Source organism: Channa argus, chromosome 17 (genome assembly GCF_033026475.1).
Source record: "Channa argus isolate prfri chromosome 17, Channa argus male v1.0, whole genome shotgun sequence".
Lineage (NCBI taxonomy): Eukaryota > Metazoa > Chordata > Actinopteri > Anabantiformes > Channidae > Channa > Channa argus.
This window is the reverse complement of record NC_090213.1, coordinates 285,837-306,387: the sequence shown is the minus strand read 5'-3', so window position 1 is coordinate 306,387 and position 20,551 is coordinate 285,837. Positions and strand designations below refer to the sequence as shown.

Below are 20,551 nucleotides of genomic sequence, written 5' to 3'. Positions count from 1 at the left end.
CCGTGTGTGTGTGCGTGTGTGTGTTTTGTTTCTACAGGTGAAGGTTCATTCAGTTCAGTGTTTATATTCACATTATATCTTAAGTTGTTCAGACTCTAGAACTGGATTTTCATCCTCTGTGCTGACACTCAGTGAGCCACATCAGAATAAAAACCGCTCCACACACTGATCATACAGTCATGGCCAAAAATATTGGCACCCTTGCAATTCTGTCAGAAAATGCAACAATTCTCTCACAAAATGGTTCCAATTCCAAATGTTTTTGTATTAAAATACTTATTGTTTTTGTTTGCACTGGAACAAAATAAAGAAGCTGAGAAAAAAAGTCAAACTTGATAAAAATTCACACAGAACTCAAAAATGAACTTGACAAAATTATTGGCATCTTGTCGATTGTAGAATTACAATGAAGGATTATTTGAATGGTGGCTAAAGAACCCTGATTAACTGCCAAACAAATTCGAGCTGATCTGCAGACACAGGGTACAAAAGCATCAGCTGGCGCTATCCGTCACCATCTGAATGAAAAGGATGAAAGACCCAGGAGGACACCACTGCTGACACAAAGGCATAAAAAGCAAGACTGGAGTTTGCCAAAGCTTATGTGACAAAAGCACAAACCTTCTGGGAGAACGTACTGTGGACAGATGAGACAAAAGTAGAGCTTTTCGGTAAAGGACATCATGGTACTGTTTACAGAAAAAGAAATGAGGCCTTCAAAGAAAAGAACACAGTCCCTCCAGTCAGCTTTGCTGCTTCTGGCACTGGATTCCATGACTGTGTGAACGGTATCATGAAATCATATAATTACCAAAGAATTTTGGGACACAACATAGTGGCCAGCATCAGAAAGCTGCGTCTCCACCAGAGGCCATGGGTCTTCCAGCAGGACAAAGACCCAAAACGCACTTCAAAAAGCACTAAGAAATTATTCCAAACAAAGCGCTGGACAGTTCTGAAATGGCCAGCAATGAGTCCAGATCTGAATCCCATAGAACCCCTGTGGAGAGATCTCAAAACAGCAGTTGGGAGATAGCATTTGGCTTGCCATGTACCTCACTTATAAGTCGCTTTGGATAACACTTCTGCTAAATGACTAAATGTAAAATTAAATCCTTCAAACCTGAATGACCTGGAGCAGTTTGCAAAAGAAGAGTGGTCCACAATTCCAGTAGAAAGGTGGAAGAAACTCATTCATGGTTAAAGGAGACGATCGATTTCAGTTATTTATGCCAAAGGGGTGCCACCAAGTATTAAGTCAAGGGTGCCAATAATTTTGTCTAATCCATTTTTTGGGTTCTGTGTGGAATTGTATCAGATTTGACTTTTCTTCTCTGTTTTTATTGTGTTGTTCCAATGCAAATAAAAATAAACTAATAAACGTGAATACCAATACATTTGTAACTGCAACAATTTCCCTGAAAGCCAGAAACAAAGTTTAACTTTACCTGCCTTCAGTTCAATGTTCAGGCACATTAAGTTTTTAGTCAAAGTCAGAAATATCCAGAGGAAGTTTCTGTATGTTTTCATGAGACATCATATAACTGAGGTTCAGTTTGGAAATGCTTGTTATCTAAGGAAACAATATAATATGCCTTTGTTAGTCATTAATTACAAATCACATGATAACGACTTGCAAGAAAAGTACAATACAAAAGAACAGAATTAACAATCACTTACATGAACTGGGTGCTGATGGTACACTTTGGGATGAAGGTCCAGGTTGTTCTTCTTCAGATGTTCTTCCCATAGAAGCTGATGGGGTAGGCACAGGGCTCCTCATTCCGGCAGCACGTTCTGCTTTCAGATATTTTACTGCGTTGTTTGGCTGTAAATGAACATAAAAAGCAAAGATTTTTGTATCTTGGGTCCAGCAGTGTTGCTAAGGTGCCAAAGAACAGTGCTTCAAGTTTTGGAGGTTTATACAAGTCATGTTTTAGACTAAAACAAATCCTTTACAGTGAAGGTTGTTTCCACAGTCATGGTCTGACTGAGTTTCTCCCTCCAGGATGGAACACTGTGCACAACAGAGACTAAGTATGCATTTAGTTTGATTCTGTCGCTTCCAGTTGCAAAAGAAAATTTGAAAATGCATGTTTGAATTGTTCCACTTCATAAAAATATCTGTATATCAGTAAGCAAAGAAAAAACATCACATGTCCAATGATAACCTGTGTTTTTCTCTCCATCAGATGTCTGTGAGCTGGAGCTGGATCCAAACAGAATAAACACAGAACTAAAACTGTCTAAGGACAACAGGAAGATGACCCGGGTGGAGGAGGATCAGCCATATCCTGATCATCCAGACAGATTTGACTGGCATCAGCTTCTGTGTAGTAATGGTCTGACTGGTAACTGTTACAGAAAGGGTTTTGTAGAAGTGAATTACAGAGGAATCAACAGGAAAGGAGATGGTGCTGACTGCAGGTTTGGAGGGAATGGTTGCTCCTGGAGTCTGAGATGCTCTGATGATGATTTTTGTGTCTTTCACAATAACAGTGGGACAGTCATTGATTTCAACTCCTCTTCTTTCTGGGAGAGTAGCAGTGTATGTGGACTGTCCTGAAGGAACTCTGTCCTTCTACAGAGTCTCCCCTGAGAAACTGATCCACCTCCACACCTTCAAAACCACATTCCCCAAACCTCTGTTTGCTGGCTTCGGGTTAAGGGAGTATGACTCCTCTGTGACCCTGTGTTCTCTGTACGAGAGAGAATCTCCTCCTGTGCATACAAACACTGACACTGCATTCTCTGTATATTTAGTCTTTTTATATTAAACAATATATCGTCTGCTGATGTCAGAACAATTGCACTGACTTTGCATCTGTAGAAAGAAGTTTTCCAAGTTTTCATTGAGACTTTAACTACAGCAGCTCTGTGTAATAAAGTCATCTGAAGAGGCTGCTGATTAGTGTGAAGGAAGACTCATCTCAATGTAGCAAACAGTAACATAATGCACATGTTCAATAATTAAATTAATTAAATTCATATTTCATTTTGTCTGGATATTCAATAAATATAAACTTTGACAAACAACAAAAATACTCTTATTGCATTTGTTTTGCATTTGAACTATCGATTCATTAACAGAGACAAGCTGAAATAAAAACTGTTGATATGTGATGAAAATATGAACCCTTTGAAAAACTGGGGGAATTTAAAAACACATCTGACTAGTTTGCAGCTAACCATAACTTTTGATATCAATAGTTTTCAGTCAACTGATTTTGTATTATATTCAATTAATGATCTTCCTTTCCTTCCTGCCATTTTCACATATTTCAAACAATTCTGTCTCTTATAAACATGACATGAAATCATCAGCTGTCAGAAAGCAGCTTTTAGAAAGACCTGTGTTCATGACTCAAAATATATTGGAAATACTGTATAGTAATGTAATTTGACTGTGTAGGTCATTTTATGAAAACTATCAATATTCAAAAACTACACGGTAGAATGAAAATTTTCATGTGGTTACGCCTATTACAATTTTTATTAAAGAGGGAACCATTGTAACTCTCAGCTAGTATCTTAGAATGAGACTTTGCTACCATTACCAACTGCCACAAGCAGTAATGACAGTTTAATTTGATTCTGTTCATATTTACATGTTGAAAGTGCTGCACTATTCTAAAAGGACATAAATATAATTCAAAGGGGAACAAAGGTAAAAATAAAAGCTTATAAAAGCACGGGGTGCACAGAGGTGAAGTACTACGCACCCAGGTCTAATCATCAGCTGGCTGCAAGCCTTTCTGTGTGGAGTTTGCATGTTTCCTCATGCATGTTGGGTTGACTCTAAATTGCTCGTGGGTGTGAATGTGAATGGTTGTGTTGTGTGTGTCTCAGTATGTGAAGACTGGCAACATGTCCAGAGCGTATCCCAGCTCTTGCACAGTGTCAGCTTGGTTCGGCCTCACATCCAACATCAAGCATGTTGCTATAGTGCAATTAAGAAGATTGTGTAGTGTAACACATGGAAACAACTTATTTACAATTGCGAAAGTAACAGGTGTACTGATGAGTGTTCTAATGAAAGGAAGGTGCTAAAAGTTCAAAGTCCAATGTTTTAAGTGCAGCAGGAGGTGGAGGATAAAAAAGAGAGTTCAGCTTTCTGACAGCCTGGTCAATGGCAGGCACACAGAACTAGGCACCTTCTCCTGGCTATGTGAGGGGTGGCTGGAGTTGCCCACAAGGCTAAAAGCTTGTTGGTTGAAGTGGGTGTTGTATATGTCCAGGAGTGAAGGTAGTAATACACCAATGAGGTTTCCAGCTGTGAACTGCAGGGTCTGTTGGCGGTAACACAGAGTGCTGCAGCTGGTCTGAATGCTGTCAATGGTGCCACAGTAGAAAAAGCACATGGTGGATGGCTGGGTGGATTAACCATTCCTTACTCACCTGAAGGAGGACATTGATGTATCTGCACCACCTGGTCAGGTGGCTCCTGTGGTTTGTCTCATCTCCACTACAGTTGCGTTGTCCACATAGTCAGTACGTGATTGGAGCTGAAGGTTGGTGTGCATTCATGGGTCAACAAGGTGAAAAACGGGACTGATCACACATCCGTAGAGGACTCCTGTGGTCGGTGTGATGGTGATGGAAATGTTGTTTCCAACTTGAACTCGTTGTTGCCTCTCACTGAGAAAATCCAGCAACTGCTTATACATTGACATATTTAGCCCCAGCTGGTCCAGTCCACTTATATCTAAAGTTAACCTGACGTGTGTCCTGAACAAAGTCTGATAATAATATGTATAATAATATATTATAATCTACAATATATCATATCACAAACAATGTCAAGTCTGCAGTTTGTACTACACATTTGTACATGTGAGTCTTAATTAAATCCATTACTAAAATCTAATTGTGGCTTGACAGACACGATCCTAACACAGTGTCGTCACAAACAATGTGCTTCCAAACATTTCTTAGTAAAAAATTGTCAAAATGGTAGTTTGATATTGTTCCAGAGTTTGTCCTCATAAACACTGCCCACACACATGCTAAGCTGTAACTCTATACTGAAGTTTAACTAGAGAAATTAATAAAAAGATGTTTAAAGAAAATTGTGACAATTTAAAATCAGGCACCATTCTGGTCTAAGTTTGGTTAGGAAGCACAGATGAGGAACAGAAAAAAAGGGTCTTACCTTATCTCAGGCCCCTCCCTTACTCAAATCAACCCACATGTGCAGATGTATTACTGTACACACGATCCAAACATGGCCAGGCGGCACCATCTAGTGGACAGAGTGTGGACCTGACTGGGTTTTTGCGATAAATGTTTTTTGAGGAAATGTGAGACAGTGTCAAGGTTCTGTAACATAGTGATTAAAATCCTCAAATACTCAGGAGGGCAAAGGACATGGAGATAGAATTTGTTGGACCAGCCGAAAATCGCTCCATCACTTATCTTAATGTGGAGAGGTGTCTCCTGTGACACAGGACTGCTGACCCCCCCAAAATCTAATCAGATCATCTTTAAGTCCTAACCCTAACCCAGAGAAACGTCCTTGAATATTATCGCAACAATGTCTGCAAAGGTTTTTCTGTAATTCACAACAATGAAAGGGAAAAAAATGTCATCTAAGTATTTTATTCTTGACGCTTGTTACATATTTGAAGAAATTCCCCCAAGAAGTACCTTTTATATAGCCTCAAGAATAAAATGGACATGGGGCCAAAGTGACCCAGTCCAAGTCCAAGTGGTCATTTGTTGCAAATTTTCAAAAAAATCCAATCCGAGTTTTTCCTGAGATATCATGTGTACAAAAATAGTTACGTCAGGTAACAGTGACCTTCACTATTGACTACCAAAATCTAATTAGTTTATCAGTGTATTTACATTTCTACCATATTGTACATAAATATATGTCTAGGTATTACTGTGATATTGTGTTCACAAATATGGGATGGATAAAAAGGACATATGCAAAGTCACAGTAATAATACCCTTTTCACAGCTGACCCCCCCCAAGATCTAATCAGATCATGTTTAAGTCATGTTGGATGTTTGTGCTAGATTAGAAGAAGTTTCTTCAAGCCATTCCTGATATATCACATTCACTGGGATGGACGAACAAATTGACAAACTGAAAGCAAAATGCCTTCAGCTACAGCTGTTGCACAGCGCAGAGCCATAGAAACACTGTTCTTGAGTACCACAAACAATACACCACCAGACACATTGGCATTGTGTGACTAGTGAGCACACAGTGTCCTTTTCATTTTCACACACTGTGTTTTAATTTAAAAATATCCCCCTAAAAGCACATAGCTACTGTAGCAGAGAGTAGAAGGAGATCAGGTGTAATGAGAGAGGAACAAGGAAGTTAAAATCAGAAACCTATTACTTGTTGGACAGGTTGTGAAGTTGTTCTGTTTTTTTTTGGATTTTTTTGGACTGTGAAGTTGTAAAGCTGTAACTTTGTCGCCACATCAAAAGCTCACAGACTTCAGGACTGATGAGGGACAATGAGCAGCTTCTTTTCTTCAAATGACCCCAAAGTGTCTGTGAGTCGACCTGAAGTGAGTTTAGCAGGTGAGAAAACTAGCAGAGAAATGTGAACATGATTGTGATGGACTGGGATTCCACTGTGTTGTACCATTGTTTGACTGGACTAGAGAAATTGTTCTTGATGGTGATTAACTGTCTGGGATAGAGTGCAGGGGTTTTGGAATGATTACATACATGCAGTATTATTGTTAGTAATTACCAGGAAAAGCTGAGCTCTCATCATTACAGAATCTTGTCGTTTCACAACTTGTTGGACAGCTTTAATCACTTTGAGTTATGTACTTTTTTTAAACTGTAAATGCTCTGAGTCTTCACCATTGTCCTATTATGTGGAAGACATTTGGTTTTATCAACGTCCCTTTTGCACAGTCCATATCTCAACTGTGCAACACCTTTTTTAGAAGGATCAGAATCAATGGGATCAAAGGGAACTTTGTGACTTTTGGAACCCCTCAGCTACTGTGTCAGGGCTCAAACAGAAGAGAAATTTATCCTGCGACTCTATGTTCACAATCTTTTATATTTCAGACATTTTAAAATACTCATAAGGGTGCAAATATACCGACCGTGTGCAATGCAGTTTGTTGTTTAGAATGGAATTTTAAACAAACGTCTGATTTGGTGTAGTTGTGCCACATGTAGAAAAGTAAAAAAACTACAGATACTAGATCACAATTATTGATTCTGACAATTGTTTTTTAACAAATGGGACAAAAATCATTTTGAGATGTGGCATGTTATGAATCTTTGTGTACAACTTGGATGTTGGAGACTTTTTTTATTAAGAGGAATGACTCTACTGACTGAGTTCAGCTCTCCCAGCAGATGTGGACCCTACTATGTATCAGTGTGAGGACAGACGAGAGGGAGTCCCTCCCACTAAAACCACTCTGTGTTGGGATCCTAGAAGCCGGATCAAAGCTCAGAGGTGAGATGAGGATCTCTAGCTGTCCATCACTCTTCTCCATGCCTCATACCATTAAACTATCATTTTCCTGAGTCCTGATACTAAACATAAATATGGACCTGAGCCCAAAATGTTCTCACAGTATATTTATTTATTTATCAATATAAAAACAACTTTCAGCAGCAATTTACTGCAAGAAGTTTAGTGTACCTGTGCATTTACCTGTGCAATTTTCTCAGTGATGGCTGTGGGAAACCAGACTCTCCTGGACCTGAACCCAGCTGTGTTTCCCTTAGCAGTGATTGGTCCACGCGTAAACCTATTGCGTTTAATGAAAATCAAAGGTAAGAATTTAACTGGGAGTTATTAACGTTACCTTTTCTTATCTTAATAATTTTCTCTGTCTCCCTGTGTCTGCTTCAGTTTTTCCTCTGCCTCCTTTAGCGTTAATGGGATCTATAACAAGTTTAAAGTTTTTGCTGCTTTGGAGGCTTCGCACCATGGAAAGTGGTCCAGCTAGTCAGGCCCTGGTAGCTGGTGCGGGCCGACCTAGCTTAGCGGGAAGCCAGTCCGGCTGGGTGATGGTTCGTAAGAGATCTAATGCTAAAAAGACGCCCAAGGTTCACCACCAGTCGGTTCACATTTCTAATCAATTTCACTCAGTAACACACCCGCTGAGAAACCAGTTCTAGTCATTGGCAGCTCTATAGTCAGAAACGTGAAGTTAGAGACTCCGGCGGCCACAGTCAAATGTCTTGCTGACACCCTCTCTACTTTTAAGGCTAGGCTTAAAACCTTTGTCTTTGATAAAGCAGTTAGCAGAGGTCACAGATAATATAAATAAAGCTGGTTTCAATTGAAAAACGTTGACTGTACCTGTGCATTTACCAGTGTGATTTTTCTCAGTTACCATTCTGGGAAACCACACTCTCCTGGACCTGAACCCAACTGTGTTTCCCTCAGCAGTGATTGGTCCATGCGTAAATCCATTGGGTTTAATGATAGTCAAAGGTAAAACTTTAAACTGTGAGTTACTAATATCACATTTGGTTACTATCAGTATTAAAACATTTTAAAGTAAATGTAGTTTTTTTTAAGCAGCACGTTACCAAAAGAAGTTTAGTGTACTTTTGCATTTACCAAATTTGCGGATTTTCTCAGCCACCAAAGTGGGAGATCAGACTCTCCTGGACCTGAACCCAGTTGCGTTTCCCTCAGCAGTGATTGGTCCATGCGTAAACCCATTGGGTTTAATGATAGTCAAAGGTAAACATTAAACTGGGAGTTATTAATGTTACATTTTGTTCCTATCCGTATTAAAACATTTACTTAAAATATAAAATCATCATCAACAGTGTTTATATCTGCACCTGAGCATTTATCTCTGTTCTGTTTCTATTAGGATCCAACAGCAGGAACCAGGCTACTGGGCACCCAGCTGTGTGTCCATGACAAGTCAACACTTCAAAACATTTTATATGAAGATTCAGAGAAAACATTTTGCTAAGTAAATTATTTTAAATTGTTAATATTCCTGGGTCAGTGCTTTTTAAACACTATATCCAGGAATTACCATACAGGTCAATGTAAAGATATGTTTCTACCAGAGTCCACTGACACTGAGGGACCACATAATACTACTCATCATCTACCAATCTGACAGGCTAATGCCACTTCTAAGGCTAATGTTAAAGCTACGTACCTGCTGTGTAAATCTTAATTCATACTTTCTGCATCATTGCATTTGTATCCATGGTGAAAAGGCCATCATCTCCCCAGTCTGCTAGGGTCCAGATGGACTCTATGGTTTACCCTGTCTCATTTTGATTGAATATACAGAAATATACAGAAATTAAGATGATGTCGAGGATAAAATGTCGGGATAAAGAAATGTTGGGGATTGTTTGGTTATATCGCTAGCGAGGATGTTTTCTATCTTGGAGGAGAAAGGGTGATGAGAAAGAAGTTAAAGCTGGGTAAGAAGAAGAATGGAGTGGATACTGGCCTGATACAGTGTCATTTCATTGTCATTGGTAGGCGAATCCATGGTACATATCTCAAACCGCCAAAGTTTTGCAAACTGCTAAAAAGGCTCATAAATCTGGAAAAAAGTTTAATTTGACACCATCGTGACAGGAACCTGTTTTCTTGCAGCTTGCAAGTTTCTGTGAAAAGACTATTGAAAAGTCAGTCAGACGACCTCACCTATTATATACTAACACTTTCTACCAAAATGACATCATTAACACATAACATAATAAACAATCCACAACAACAACTTAACTGTATACCTGTTACTGGTTAGCAAATTGCCACTCGTGTTTTTACAACAATCACATCAATAAAAAATTTACACTAAGTCATATGTTGATCATTGTATTTTCTCTACAGATTTTATCGGCAGAACTCAGAGGTTGTTGGTGGTCAGTCTGTCCAAAGGCATCAAACAGACCTGGATTCCATATTCACGGTGTGTACAAGTATGGCTATGATTGCTGACTACAACACTGTAGACCAGCAGACTTTGAGTCTATCAGATGATCTGGTTATAGGTCCATGAATTAGAGTTTACTCATTGTTTTAGTTTTTTTCAGCTGGTTGAGGAGAACATCATCTGTCTTGTTAAGAAGGAGCTGAAAATGTTCCAGAAAGTTCTGAGTTCAGGTTACCCAGAATGCTTGGAGAATCAAAGGGAGGATGAGGAGATGATGGACAAAGAGGTTGAAGAGCAGAGTAGAAGAAGCAGAGAGGCACTTCTAAAGATCACACTGAACGTCCTGAGGAGAATGAAGCAGGAGGACCTGGCTGACTGTCTGCAGAGCAGTAAGAGGATTATATGCATTATGTTACCCCCCATGATTCCGAGCTTGCATCCACCTTTAGCAGAAGTAGCTTAAAGTAATAGTTTCCTGTATGACTTTATCACTCTCTCACGTCGTTGTGGAGGAATTCTAGCCCATTTGTCTTTATAACACTGCTTCAGTTCATTGGGGTTTTTGAGCGTGCACTTATGCACAGATCAGTCATTTCAATTGGGTTGAGTTCTTGAGTTTGACTAGGCCATTCTGAAATCTTTTTATTTTTCAGTCATTCTTATGTAAATTGGCTGGTCTGCTTCAGATCATTGTCCTGTTGCATGATATAGTTTGGACTAAGCCTCAAGAATATGGTTGACTCAATAAAAGCAAGGTGTCTAGGTCCTGTGGCTCAAATCATCACCCCTCCATGGTTGTGCTTGACAGTGGGTCAGAGGTGTTTCTGCTTAAATGCTTTGTTTGTTTTTCACCAAACATGCCTCTGGACATTAAGTCCAAACAAGTCCACTTTGGTCTCATCTGTCCATAGAATATTGTTCCACGAGTCTTGTGGTTATTCAGATGCAGTTTTGTGAACATCTGTTGTGCTTTCTTGTTCTTTTTAGACAGAAGAAAATGTCCTCGTAGAAACTTTCTCCCATATGTCTTTCAATTTTGGCTGGACAACCACAGAGGCCCTCTTTAAGGAAGGACATCTTGATGTGATGCATGAGCCATCATAAGTGGCTATATTCAATGCACATTAAACTCCTTTCAGATCCAAAGCTCCAGAGCATACTGTACATAAGGGTTGAAAAACTAAGAGCTTTGGCTTGCAGCTCAGCTCCCTTTTCATGATATTGGTTTGGAACATCAGGATTACTGCTGATGCTACACCAATGCTACACCAATGCACTTTTTGATCTCCCACATTATTTTAAAATCACTGTGAACAAGACCCTAAGATACTTGAACTTTACTTGGGGGAATAACTGCTATAAGTTATAGTATAACCATCAGAGTCCCAGTTAAATCTAAAATTCTTTAGACTTACTGCAACATCTGCACACTTGCATTTGTATTTTTTTCATCCAGGGACTCATGCTGCAGTGTGTCAACATAAACTCAAATCTAACCTGAAGAAGAAGGTCCAGTGTGTTTTTGAAGGGTTTTCTAAAGCTGGAACCCCAACCCCTCTGAATCAGATATACACAGAGCTCTACATCACAGAAATGTTGACTGGAGAGGTCAATAAAGAACATGAGGTGAGACAGATCGAAACCACGTGCAGGAAACCAGAGAAACAAGAATCAATCAGATGTGAAGACATTTTTAAAACCTCACCTGAAATATACGAACCAATCCGTACAGTGATGACAAAGGGAGTGGCTGGTATTGGGAAAACAGTCTTAACACAGAAATTCACTCTGGACTGGGCTGAAGACAAAGCCAACCAGGACATAGAGTTCACATTTCCATTGACTTTCAAAGAACTGAATGTGCTGAAAGAGAAAAAGTTCAGCTTGGTGGAACTTGTTCATTGCTTCTTTCCTGAAACCAAAGAAGCAGGAATCTGCAGGTTTGAAGAGTTCCAGGTTGTGTTCATCTTTGATGGTCTGGATGAGTGTCGACTTCCTCTGGACTTTAAGAACAACATGATCCTGACTGATGTTACAGAGTCCACCTCAGTGGATGTGCTGCTGACAAACCTCATCAGGGGGAACCTGCTTCCCTCTGCTCGCCTCTGGATAACCACACGACCTGCAGCATCCAATCAGATCCCTCCTGAGTGTGTTGACATGGTGACAGAGGTCAGAGGGTTCACTGACCCACAGAAGGAGGTGTACTTCAGGAAGAGATTCAGAGATGAGGAGCAGGCCAGCAGAATCATCTCGCACATCAAGACATCACGAAGCCTCCACATCATGTGCCACATTCCAGTCTTCTGCTGGATCACTGCTACAGTTCTGGAGGATGTTTTGAAAACCAAAGAGGGAGAAGAGCTGCCCACGACCTTGACTGAGATGTACATTCACTTCCTGGTGGTTCAGTCCAAACTGAAGACCATCAAGTATGATGGGGGAGCTGAGACAGATCCACACTGGAGTCCAGAGAGCAGGGAAATGATTGAGTCTCTGGGAAAACTGGCTTTTGAGCAGCTGCAGAAAGGAAACCTGATCTTCTATGAATCAGACCTGACGGATTGTGGCATTGATATCAGAGCAGCCTCAGTGTACTCAGGAGTGTTCACACAGATCTTTAAAGAGGAGAGAGGACTGTACCAGGAGAAGGTGTTCTGCTTCGTCCATCTGAGTGTTCAGGAGTTCCTGGCTGCTCTTCATGTCCATCTGACATTCATCAACTCTGGAGTCAATTTAATGGCAGAAGAACAATCAATGTCCCCATTGTCTAAAGTTCTCAAGCACAAACCAAAGCTCAAACATCTGTACCAGATTGCCGTTGACAAAGCCTTGCAGAGTCCAAATGGACATCTAGATCTGTTTCTTCGTTTCCTCCTGGGACTTTCAATACAGTCCAATCAGGGTCTCCTTCAAGGCCTATTGACAGGAACAGGAAGCAATCAAATGACTGTTGAGTACATCAAGGACAAGATCAGTGAAAATCTGCCTATAGAGAAAAGAATAAACTTGTTCCACTGTCTGAATGAACTAAATGATCATTATTTAGTGGAGGATATTCAATGGTACCTAAGATCAGAAGGTTTATTCACAGATAAACTGTCTCCTGCTCAGTGGTCAGCTCTGGTCTTCATCTTACTGTCATCAGAAAAAGATCTGGATGTGTTTGACCTGAAGAAATATTCTGCTTCAGATGAGGCTCTTCTGCAGCTGCTGCCAGTAGTCAAAGCCAGCAACAAAGCTCTGTAGGTGGACTAATTTATCATCAAATTATTTATGACCATTTTATTGTACTTTATAGAAAAAAAAGAGAAAAAACATCAACATATCAATAATTCCTATCTAGGCTGAGTCACTGTAACCTCTCAAAGAGAAGCTGTGAAGCTCTGTCTTCAGTACTCAACTCGCAGTCCTGTAGTCTGAGAGAGCTGGACCTGAGCAATAACAATCTGCAAGATTCAGGAGTAAAGTTGCTCTCTACTGGACTGGAAAGTCCACACTGTACTGTAGAGTTCCTCAGGTCAGTAATCATTGGATTTTAAAGTGCTAGTGCTGCTCCCTAACCCTATTTTATTGAAAAGGAAGTATTAGCTCTAGTCTAACTTAACCTAGGTATTAGAGGTGGGGCATTTAACATGACACTGAACATGATGTTTAACACACATCAGATATACCTCACTTTCAAAACAATAATGGCACGTGATAAGTAATTTTGCACAATAATGACATGATTCATACTCACAGTTGCTCTGTGTTAAGTATACTTTAATATGACCATAAATGATAAAGGCCACAGATTCTGTTTTTGTAGCACACTGTGTGTGTTGAGAAGCAGAAAGAAGAAGGAGACTAGTTCTAAGGACTAGTAAGACCTGCAGGAAGGGGAGCTAACTGATTAGTGTTGCAGTAAGACTTGGGTTAGGTTTTGCATTTTACTTTATAGCAGCAGTTTGGGAGTCTCTCCCTGTTTCTCCTCCAGCGTAAAATTATGTCTGATTCAGATCTGAAACAAATGACCTAATTTATGTTTCTTTTTAGTTTGACTGACTGTAATCTGTCAGAGAGAAGTTGTGAAGCTCTGTCCTCAGTTCTCACCTCCAAGTCCTCTAGTATCAAAGAGCTTGACATAAGTAACAACGATCTGCAGGATGCAGGAGTAAAGCTGCTGTCTGCTGGTCTGGAGAATTCACACTGTAAACTGGAAACTCTAAGGTCAGAAATCAGATATTTCAGTTGTGTTTTTTTTTCCAGTTGCATCTCATGCCACAGATACACTCCTATTTATATCAGTCCAGCTGTCTACAGCATGTCGCCTCACATGTGACTCATGCTGCAACCATGTTAATACAACATGCAGCACCTTTTTATGGCTCAAGTCTAGTTTCTTGTGTATCAACAAATTCTGAAATTTGAGTGACCTAAACCTGTGCTTCCTGTGTAGACACACAGCACCAAAGCTGCTGCCATTGCTCTACTAACATGCTGCTCCTAAAATTATCCATAAACTTGGTTTCAATTTCAATTCAAATCTGTAGCATTTTTCTTTTCTTATGTTTGTATAAGACTATATTTGCAGTGTTTCCAGACTCTCAGGCTGTCAAGTAACGGAGGAAGGCTGTGCTTCTCTGGCCTCAGCTCTGAGCTCCACCAACTCCCACCTGAAAGAGCTGGACCTGAGCTACAACAATCCAGGAGAATCTGGAATAAAGCTGCTGTCTGTTGGACTGGAGGGTCTTCACCGGAAACTGGACACTCTCAGGTAGGAACAGGCTATGCACTATAGGTGAATGTTGTTTCTCTTTTTCATCTCTCTTTTTGTCACCATGAAGCACTTCTTCATGTGTGAGGATACTGGATGGAATTACCAAGAGAGAGATCTCTTTCTCAGAGATTAGGTCTTAGCAAGAAATCATATTTCTTCATACCTTCTGCTCAAGCTTCATCTTTTCTTAAAAACATCATAGTGGCATATTATCCCAATAAATCAATTTGCTGTCAGAGTGCAGGCTTACCTGTGGCTGTAGAAATAGAGAACAAATCTAAAGGCTTTGTAAACTTAATGGCAAACATTAATACACAGTGGTATTAATGTTTACAATGTACCCGAAAAATATAACTCAGTGTCAGGGAATCGATGGGGGTGAATTGTGGGAGAAATTAAAAATTTTCATTTTACTTTGGATAAATTGATAAAAGCAGAAATTAAAACTATGTAGAATAAGGTCTCTGGATAGGATACACTGGTGCTGCCACAGAGATGCAGTGTTCCAGTGGTAAACAAAATGGGAAATACTAATTCCAGAAGCAAAGTCCAACATTATCAGGCAGAAAGTTCCACATGGGTAGGTAAAAGAGGCAATCATCAGTAAAGAAGTTTGGGTTGAAGGCCATGTGTGCAGAAGACAGTGCAAGAGAAAAAGAGTAAGATACTGAAAACATTTAGTGGCTGAGAGGGTAAATGATAGGAAACAGAGATTATAAGTAATGCAGGAAGATGGAAAATAGACAATGCTATTATGCTGTTGTAAGAAATAGCATAATCCTCTCACTGGTGTCACCTCTGATGTTCATCAAGGACAGACGTACACTTCCCCCCACTGATGCTGAACCAAGCTAATGTGTACTCAGCCTGTCTGTCCGATGAACTCATACCAAAGTGATATTAAGAATACATCTCCATTTTGACTGTTTGTTCCTTCAGGTTGGATCATGGTGGAGAGCAGAAGTTAAAACCTGGTCTGAAGAAGTGTAAGTGGAGATCTAATCTGACTGATGATCAACACACTGATTTACAATGACAAGCAAAATGTGTCATTAATTACACAGAAATAAAAAATACTGGTACCAAAAAATATGAGATGTGTTTAATAATATGAAACTGTATTTTCTGTCTTTGTATCAGATTTCTGTGAACTGGAACTGGACAATAGCTCAGCACACAGAAAGCTCAAACTGTGTGATGACAACAGGACCGTGACACGGCTAGAGGAGCATCACCCATACCCTGATCATCCAGACAGATTCGAGCGCTGGGTTCAGCTACTCTGTAGAAATGGTCTGACTGGTCGCTGTTACTGGGAGGTCAAGTGGAGTGGAAAAGTTCGTATAGCACTGAGTTACAGAGGAATCAGCAGGAAAGGAGGAGGTGATGAATGCAGGTTTGGAAGGAACGATCAGTCCTGGAGTCTGAGCTGCTCTGAACGTGGTTATGATGTCTGGCACAATAACAGTAAAATATCCATCCACTCGTCCTCATCCTCACCCTTGTCCTCTGTCTCTAACAGAGTAGCAGTGTATGTGGACTGTCCTGCTGGTACTTTGTCCTTCTACAACATCTCTTCTGACACAATGATCCACCTCCACACCTTCAACAGCACATTCACTGAACCTCTGTATCCTGGCTTTAGGTTCTGTGTTGGTTCTTCAGTGTCTCTGTGTTCTCTGTAGGAGGGAGAGTTCCCTGTACTTCACCCTGTGCACCAGAGGACGATAAAATCTTGAAGGGACTACAGCTTTAAATGCTGATCTCATTTTCATTTAATGTCAGAATTTGAGTTTTGCCAACAACAGTGAAACAATCTCAAGATTAAAATGTCTCAAAATTGTTTCTTCTACTCTGGTCAATAACAGTTTATTCCCCTGTACATTAAGTGGTGGCAGTTTCTGAACCCTGTTCAATTTTCAATGTATCTGTGACTATAAACTGAGTTCTTAAGGTAGCTTCAATCCAACCTCTTCTTAAAAAACCTTGTTTTGACCCAAGTAATTTTGCCAATTACAACCTGATATCCAATCTCCCCTTTAATTCTGAGATCCACAAAAAAGTAGTTATAAAGCAATTATGAGAACATCTGTGCAGGAAAACTTGTTTCAATCAATCAGCCACAACTCTTTATTACAGAGACTGAAACATGTCATTGAAGTTAAGAAGAACAACAACCTTTACTAGGGACACTCCTTCCCTCCTTCGGGGGAAGTGGATATGAGGCACATCAAACCTGTTGAAAAAGGTGTTAAAATCATTAGCTCTACCCACACTCCCCTTGGTCCTCTGGCTGCTGGTTTTATATCCAGTGATGCTTTTCATGTCACTCCAGACTGCTCTGATGTCCTTCTGTTGAAGCCTCTGTTCAAGTTCCTCCTGTAAGCCTCCTTCCCCTCTTTGATATTTACCACCAACCATATCTGGACCTCCCTCACTGCTTTCCTGTCACCTAACCTGAACGCATCCTTCTATACTATGTGAAGGTGGGAAGGATCTTGGAGGGAGTTGCATGATTAAAGTCGAGTGTATGATGCCAGTTGAAAACGTACAGGGAAGAAGATAGACAACGATCCATATGGCATTTGAGAACTCTCTGGGCATATAGTAAGGACGAAGGCCCACCGCCAACAGTTCGATGTCCGGGCAACAGACTCTTTCTTTCACAGTAACGTGACCAGTAAGACCCCACCTCTTGTTGATGTACATAACCAGGCCTCCTTTCATGTATGCATGTGTCGGACATACTGTCCTGCAGCCATTTCTCCGTGAAACACATTAGTTTACACTCTGCCCTTTTTTTCTTTTCCACCCCTCCGCTTTTTTCCAGCTCTGCGACCTCTCGCTGTTTTACTCATTATTTCGTCCGGGATGTTTAAAGTCCGAACAAAACTTAAATCCACGGTACTAGTCTGCTGCGGCCGATCAGCTGTTCCCAACTGTAAACAAATGAGTCCAGCTTCATACAGCTGTTGCGCGCCGGTTACAGCTTGAAGCAGAAAAAGTTCCACAATGATAAAAACAAAGATAAAAACTCCTCCAACCACATGATTGGAGAGGGTTTTACCCAAGAGCAAAACAAAGACTCATCAATGAGGTAAAGAAACAAACCTGAGTGACAGCAAGATTTGAAGACATCATTACAAGTGGCTAACATTTGCGTTTATGAATCTACAGTACGTAAAACAATGCAACAACAAGGAGCCACAGGCCGGTGTCTTTTTACGCCAGTCCCAAGTCTCAAGGATAAATGCAGAGGGTTGTGTCAGGAAGGGCATACAATGTAACACACATGCCGAATCAAATATGTGAATCATGACTTCCACACCGAATCTGACTTCCATACCAGATCAGTCGGCGCCCGAGTTAACAACAACCGCCGCTGGTGGAAGTTGGGCTACTGTTGGTTGAAGGAGAGGAGGATGGTGTGTTCATAGGCACAGAGAGGGAAACCAAGAGTATAGGACTGACAGTAGGGACACTGAATGTTGGGACTATGACAGGGAAGGCTAGAGAGTTGGTTGGCATGATGCAGAGAAGAAAAGGTAATATATTGTGTGTCCAGGAGACCAGGTGGAAAGGTATCAAGGCTCGAAGCTTAAGTTGTTTTACCATGGGTCAGATAGGAAGACAAATGGAGTAGGAGTTATCCTGAAAGAGGAGTTTGTGAGGCATGAAAAAGGCAGGAACATTGGATGACTTATAAGAGGTGGACTACATCTCAGGTGGACTACATCTTGTTTCGACGTTGTAATCTGAAAGAGATCAGTAACTGGTGGTGAGAAAGATGAAGAGGACTAAGGCAGAGGACCAAGTGGTGGAAGTTGAAAAAGGAAGAATGTTGTGTAGTTTTTAGGGAGGAGCTAAGACAGGCTCTGGGTAGTCAGGAGGGGCTTCCAGATGACTTGACCACTACAGCTAATGTGATCAGGGAGACAGATAGGAGGGTACTTGGTGTGTCATCGTAAGAAAGAGGAAAATGGACAGAAGAAGTTGAACACTGAGAAGACCAAAGAGAGTAGACAGGAGTACAGGGAGATGCAGCATAAGATGAAGGTAGAGGTGTTTTGAAGTTTTTGAAGTAAAACAGAATTGAAGAGGAACTTTTTTAACAACAAAAATCCATTTTATCCTACATGTTTTCAGAAATGATTTACTTCTTATACTGGATCTTTGTATTTGTAGTATAAACCCAATCCACCTGCAGACGGCTGCTTTATCTTGGACCTTTGTTTGTTTTTGTACATTTTGTGCGTATTTGCTACAAGAAACTAATGAAATATACCAGAGATGACCTGCTTAATTTCAGACTATCCACTCCACAGTCTTTTACTAGTCTTAATACATCCAAATATATTTTGAAATCTTAGTTGAGGGAGTAGCAGTCGTCAATGAATCTTGGAGGTGACACAGCCAAGGGAAGTGTGCTGGTAAGTTTGTGAAAATACATCAGTGCAGATTTTGCACAGGGTTCCTATCAGTTCCCTTGCCCAATCTCTGGTCCTTGCCCGAAAATGGATGAGCTGCTACTTCTGAACAGAACAAATATGGACTTTGCACTTTCTCCTGTCCCTTGCTTCAGTGAAACATAGCTCAGCGGATCCATCCTGGATAATGCACTGCAGCTGCCAGGTTGCCTGGATATTAGTTCATCAGCCCATGCTGACTGGCCTCAGTCCTCACCTGAATTTTCAACAGATCACTGGAGCCGTCTAAAATCCCCTCTACCTTTAACATTCAATAATTCCAGCCCCTAAGAAAGCTTGTATTGAATGACTTCAGCCCAGTTGCTCTGACCACCTGGGGTTATAAAATCTATTGAACAACTAGTGTTAAAAAGGACACAGGGGATAACCAAGGGTTAAAGTTTACATCCTGCACACACAAAACCAGTACGGGTTCAGGGATGTGTCCTCTACCCTCTGGTCTTCTCTCTCTGCACAAACAACTGCATCTTATGTGACAAAATGGTCAAGCTCCTAAAGTTTGAGGACAACAAAGCTATTATTGGCCTCATCTGAGATGACAATGAGACTGCATACTCGATGCAGTCTCTAGGTTGATCAGATAGTGCTGTGGTGTAGTCAAAACAACCTGGATTTGAACATATTTAAGACTGTGGAGATGATAGTGGATTTGGGGCAGCTGTAGTTCAGTTGGTATGGCAGGCATCCATGGACCACAGGTTCAGTGGTTCAACTCCCAGTCCCTCCTAGCTACATGTACGAAGGCCACATAGCCAAGAGACTCATTATATCCACCAGCTCTGTGTCAACTTTGGAATCCTTTAAATTCTTGGATTCCACCATCTCCCAAGACTTGAGGTGGGATAATAACATCGAAACTATCCTCAGAAAGGCTCAGCAACGAATGTATTTCCTACTGAGGAAGTTCAACCTGCCACAGGAGCTCTGCTGTCATTGCATCTGTCCTGTGCTCTTCCATCACAGTCTGATTCGGAGCAGCCACCAAACAAGACAAGAACAGACTGCAGCAGACAGAATCATTGGTCCCCTGCAGGTGCTACAGAGCTCTTCCTATCAAAACCACCAGACACCTGAACAGTTTCTTTCCTCAGGCCATCACACTCATGTCACTCAGTCACTAACTGACTGATACATTGCTGCTATCCCAGCTACTGTATACACTGGACACAAAAACACTGAACCACTGCATGCCCACACAATGAGTGAATACACACTCTCACTCATGTGTGGGTACCATGTTGGTGACCCCTGATTTAGAGTCACCAATTAACCTAACATGCATGTCTTTGGATTGTGGGAGGAAGCCCGAACATGCAAATTCCACATTTTTATTATGAATTAGAAAACTGGCAAAAATCTTATATTCCCTTTTTGCTAAACTCACCAGTTGCAATGATAAAATATTTTTAATTCATTTTCTTGTTTTGTCACTTTGAGCAGAG

At 40.7% G+C, this 20,551-nt stretch overlaps 1 protein-coding gene across 3 annotated transcripts; it reads left to right on the top strand.

Annotated features, from left to right (window-relative positions):
• The first annotated feature begins 6,369 nt into the window (after positions 1 to 6,369).
• Positions 6,370 to 20,403, top strand: LOC137102079 (NLR family CARD domain-containing protein 3-like). 3 transcript variants are annotated; one of them, XM_067481206.1, is made up of 14 exons: positions 6,370 to 6,543; positions 7,333 to 7,447; positions 7,666 to 7,770; positions 8,333 to 8,437; positions 8,588 to 8,692; positions 8,829 to 8,933; positions 9,818 to 9,896; positions 10,021 to 10,249; positions 11,317 to 13,105; positions 13,207 to 13,380; positions 13,899 to 14,072; positions 14,446 to 14,619; positions 15,562 to 15,608; positions 15,763 to 20,403. In XM_067481206.1, exons 1-14 carry the CDS (start codon positions 6,477 to 6,479, stop codon positions 16,305 to 16,307), a joined length of 3,813 nt encoding a protein of 1,270 aa, XP_067337307.1. In that variant the 5' UTR covers positions 6,370 to 6,476; the 3' UTR covers positions 16,308 to 20,403. The 3 variants fall into 3 exon arrangements, with proteins under 3 accessions (XP_067337307.1, XP_067337306.1, XP_067337308.1); XM_067481205.1 differs by having other exon boundaries at positions 14,437 to 14,619; XM_067481207.1 differs by having other exon boundaries at positions 14,424 to 14,619; positions 15,763 to 15,900.
• The last annotated feature ends 148 nt before the right edge of the window (positions 20,404 to 20,551 follow it).

Bases quoted from the DNA above. Each gene is read 5' to 3' on its own strand.
- LOC137102079 (XM_067481205.1), top strand. From the start codon at position 6,477: ATGAGCAGCTTCTTTTCTTCAAATGACCCCAAAGTGTCTGTGAGTCGA. The intron at 7,448-7,665 runs GTGAGATGAGGA...CAATTTTCTCAG, and splicing joins AGCCGGATCAAAGCTCAGAG to TGATGGCTGTGGGAAACCAG. The intron at 14,620-15,561 runs GTAGGAACAGGC...TTGTTCCTTCAG, and splicing joins CGGAAACTGGACACTCTCAG to GTTGGATCATGGTGGAGAGC.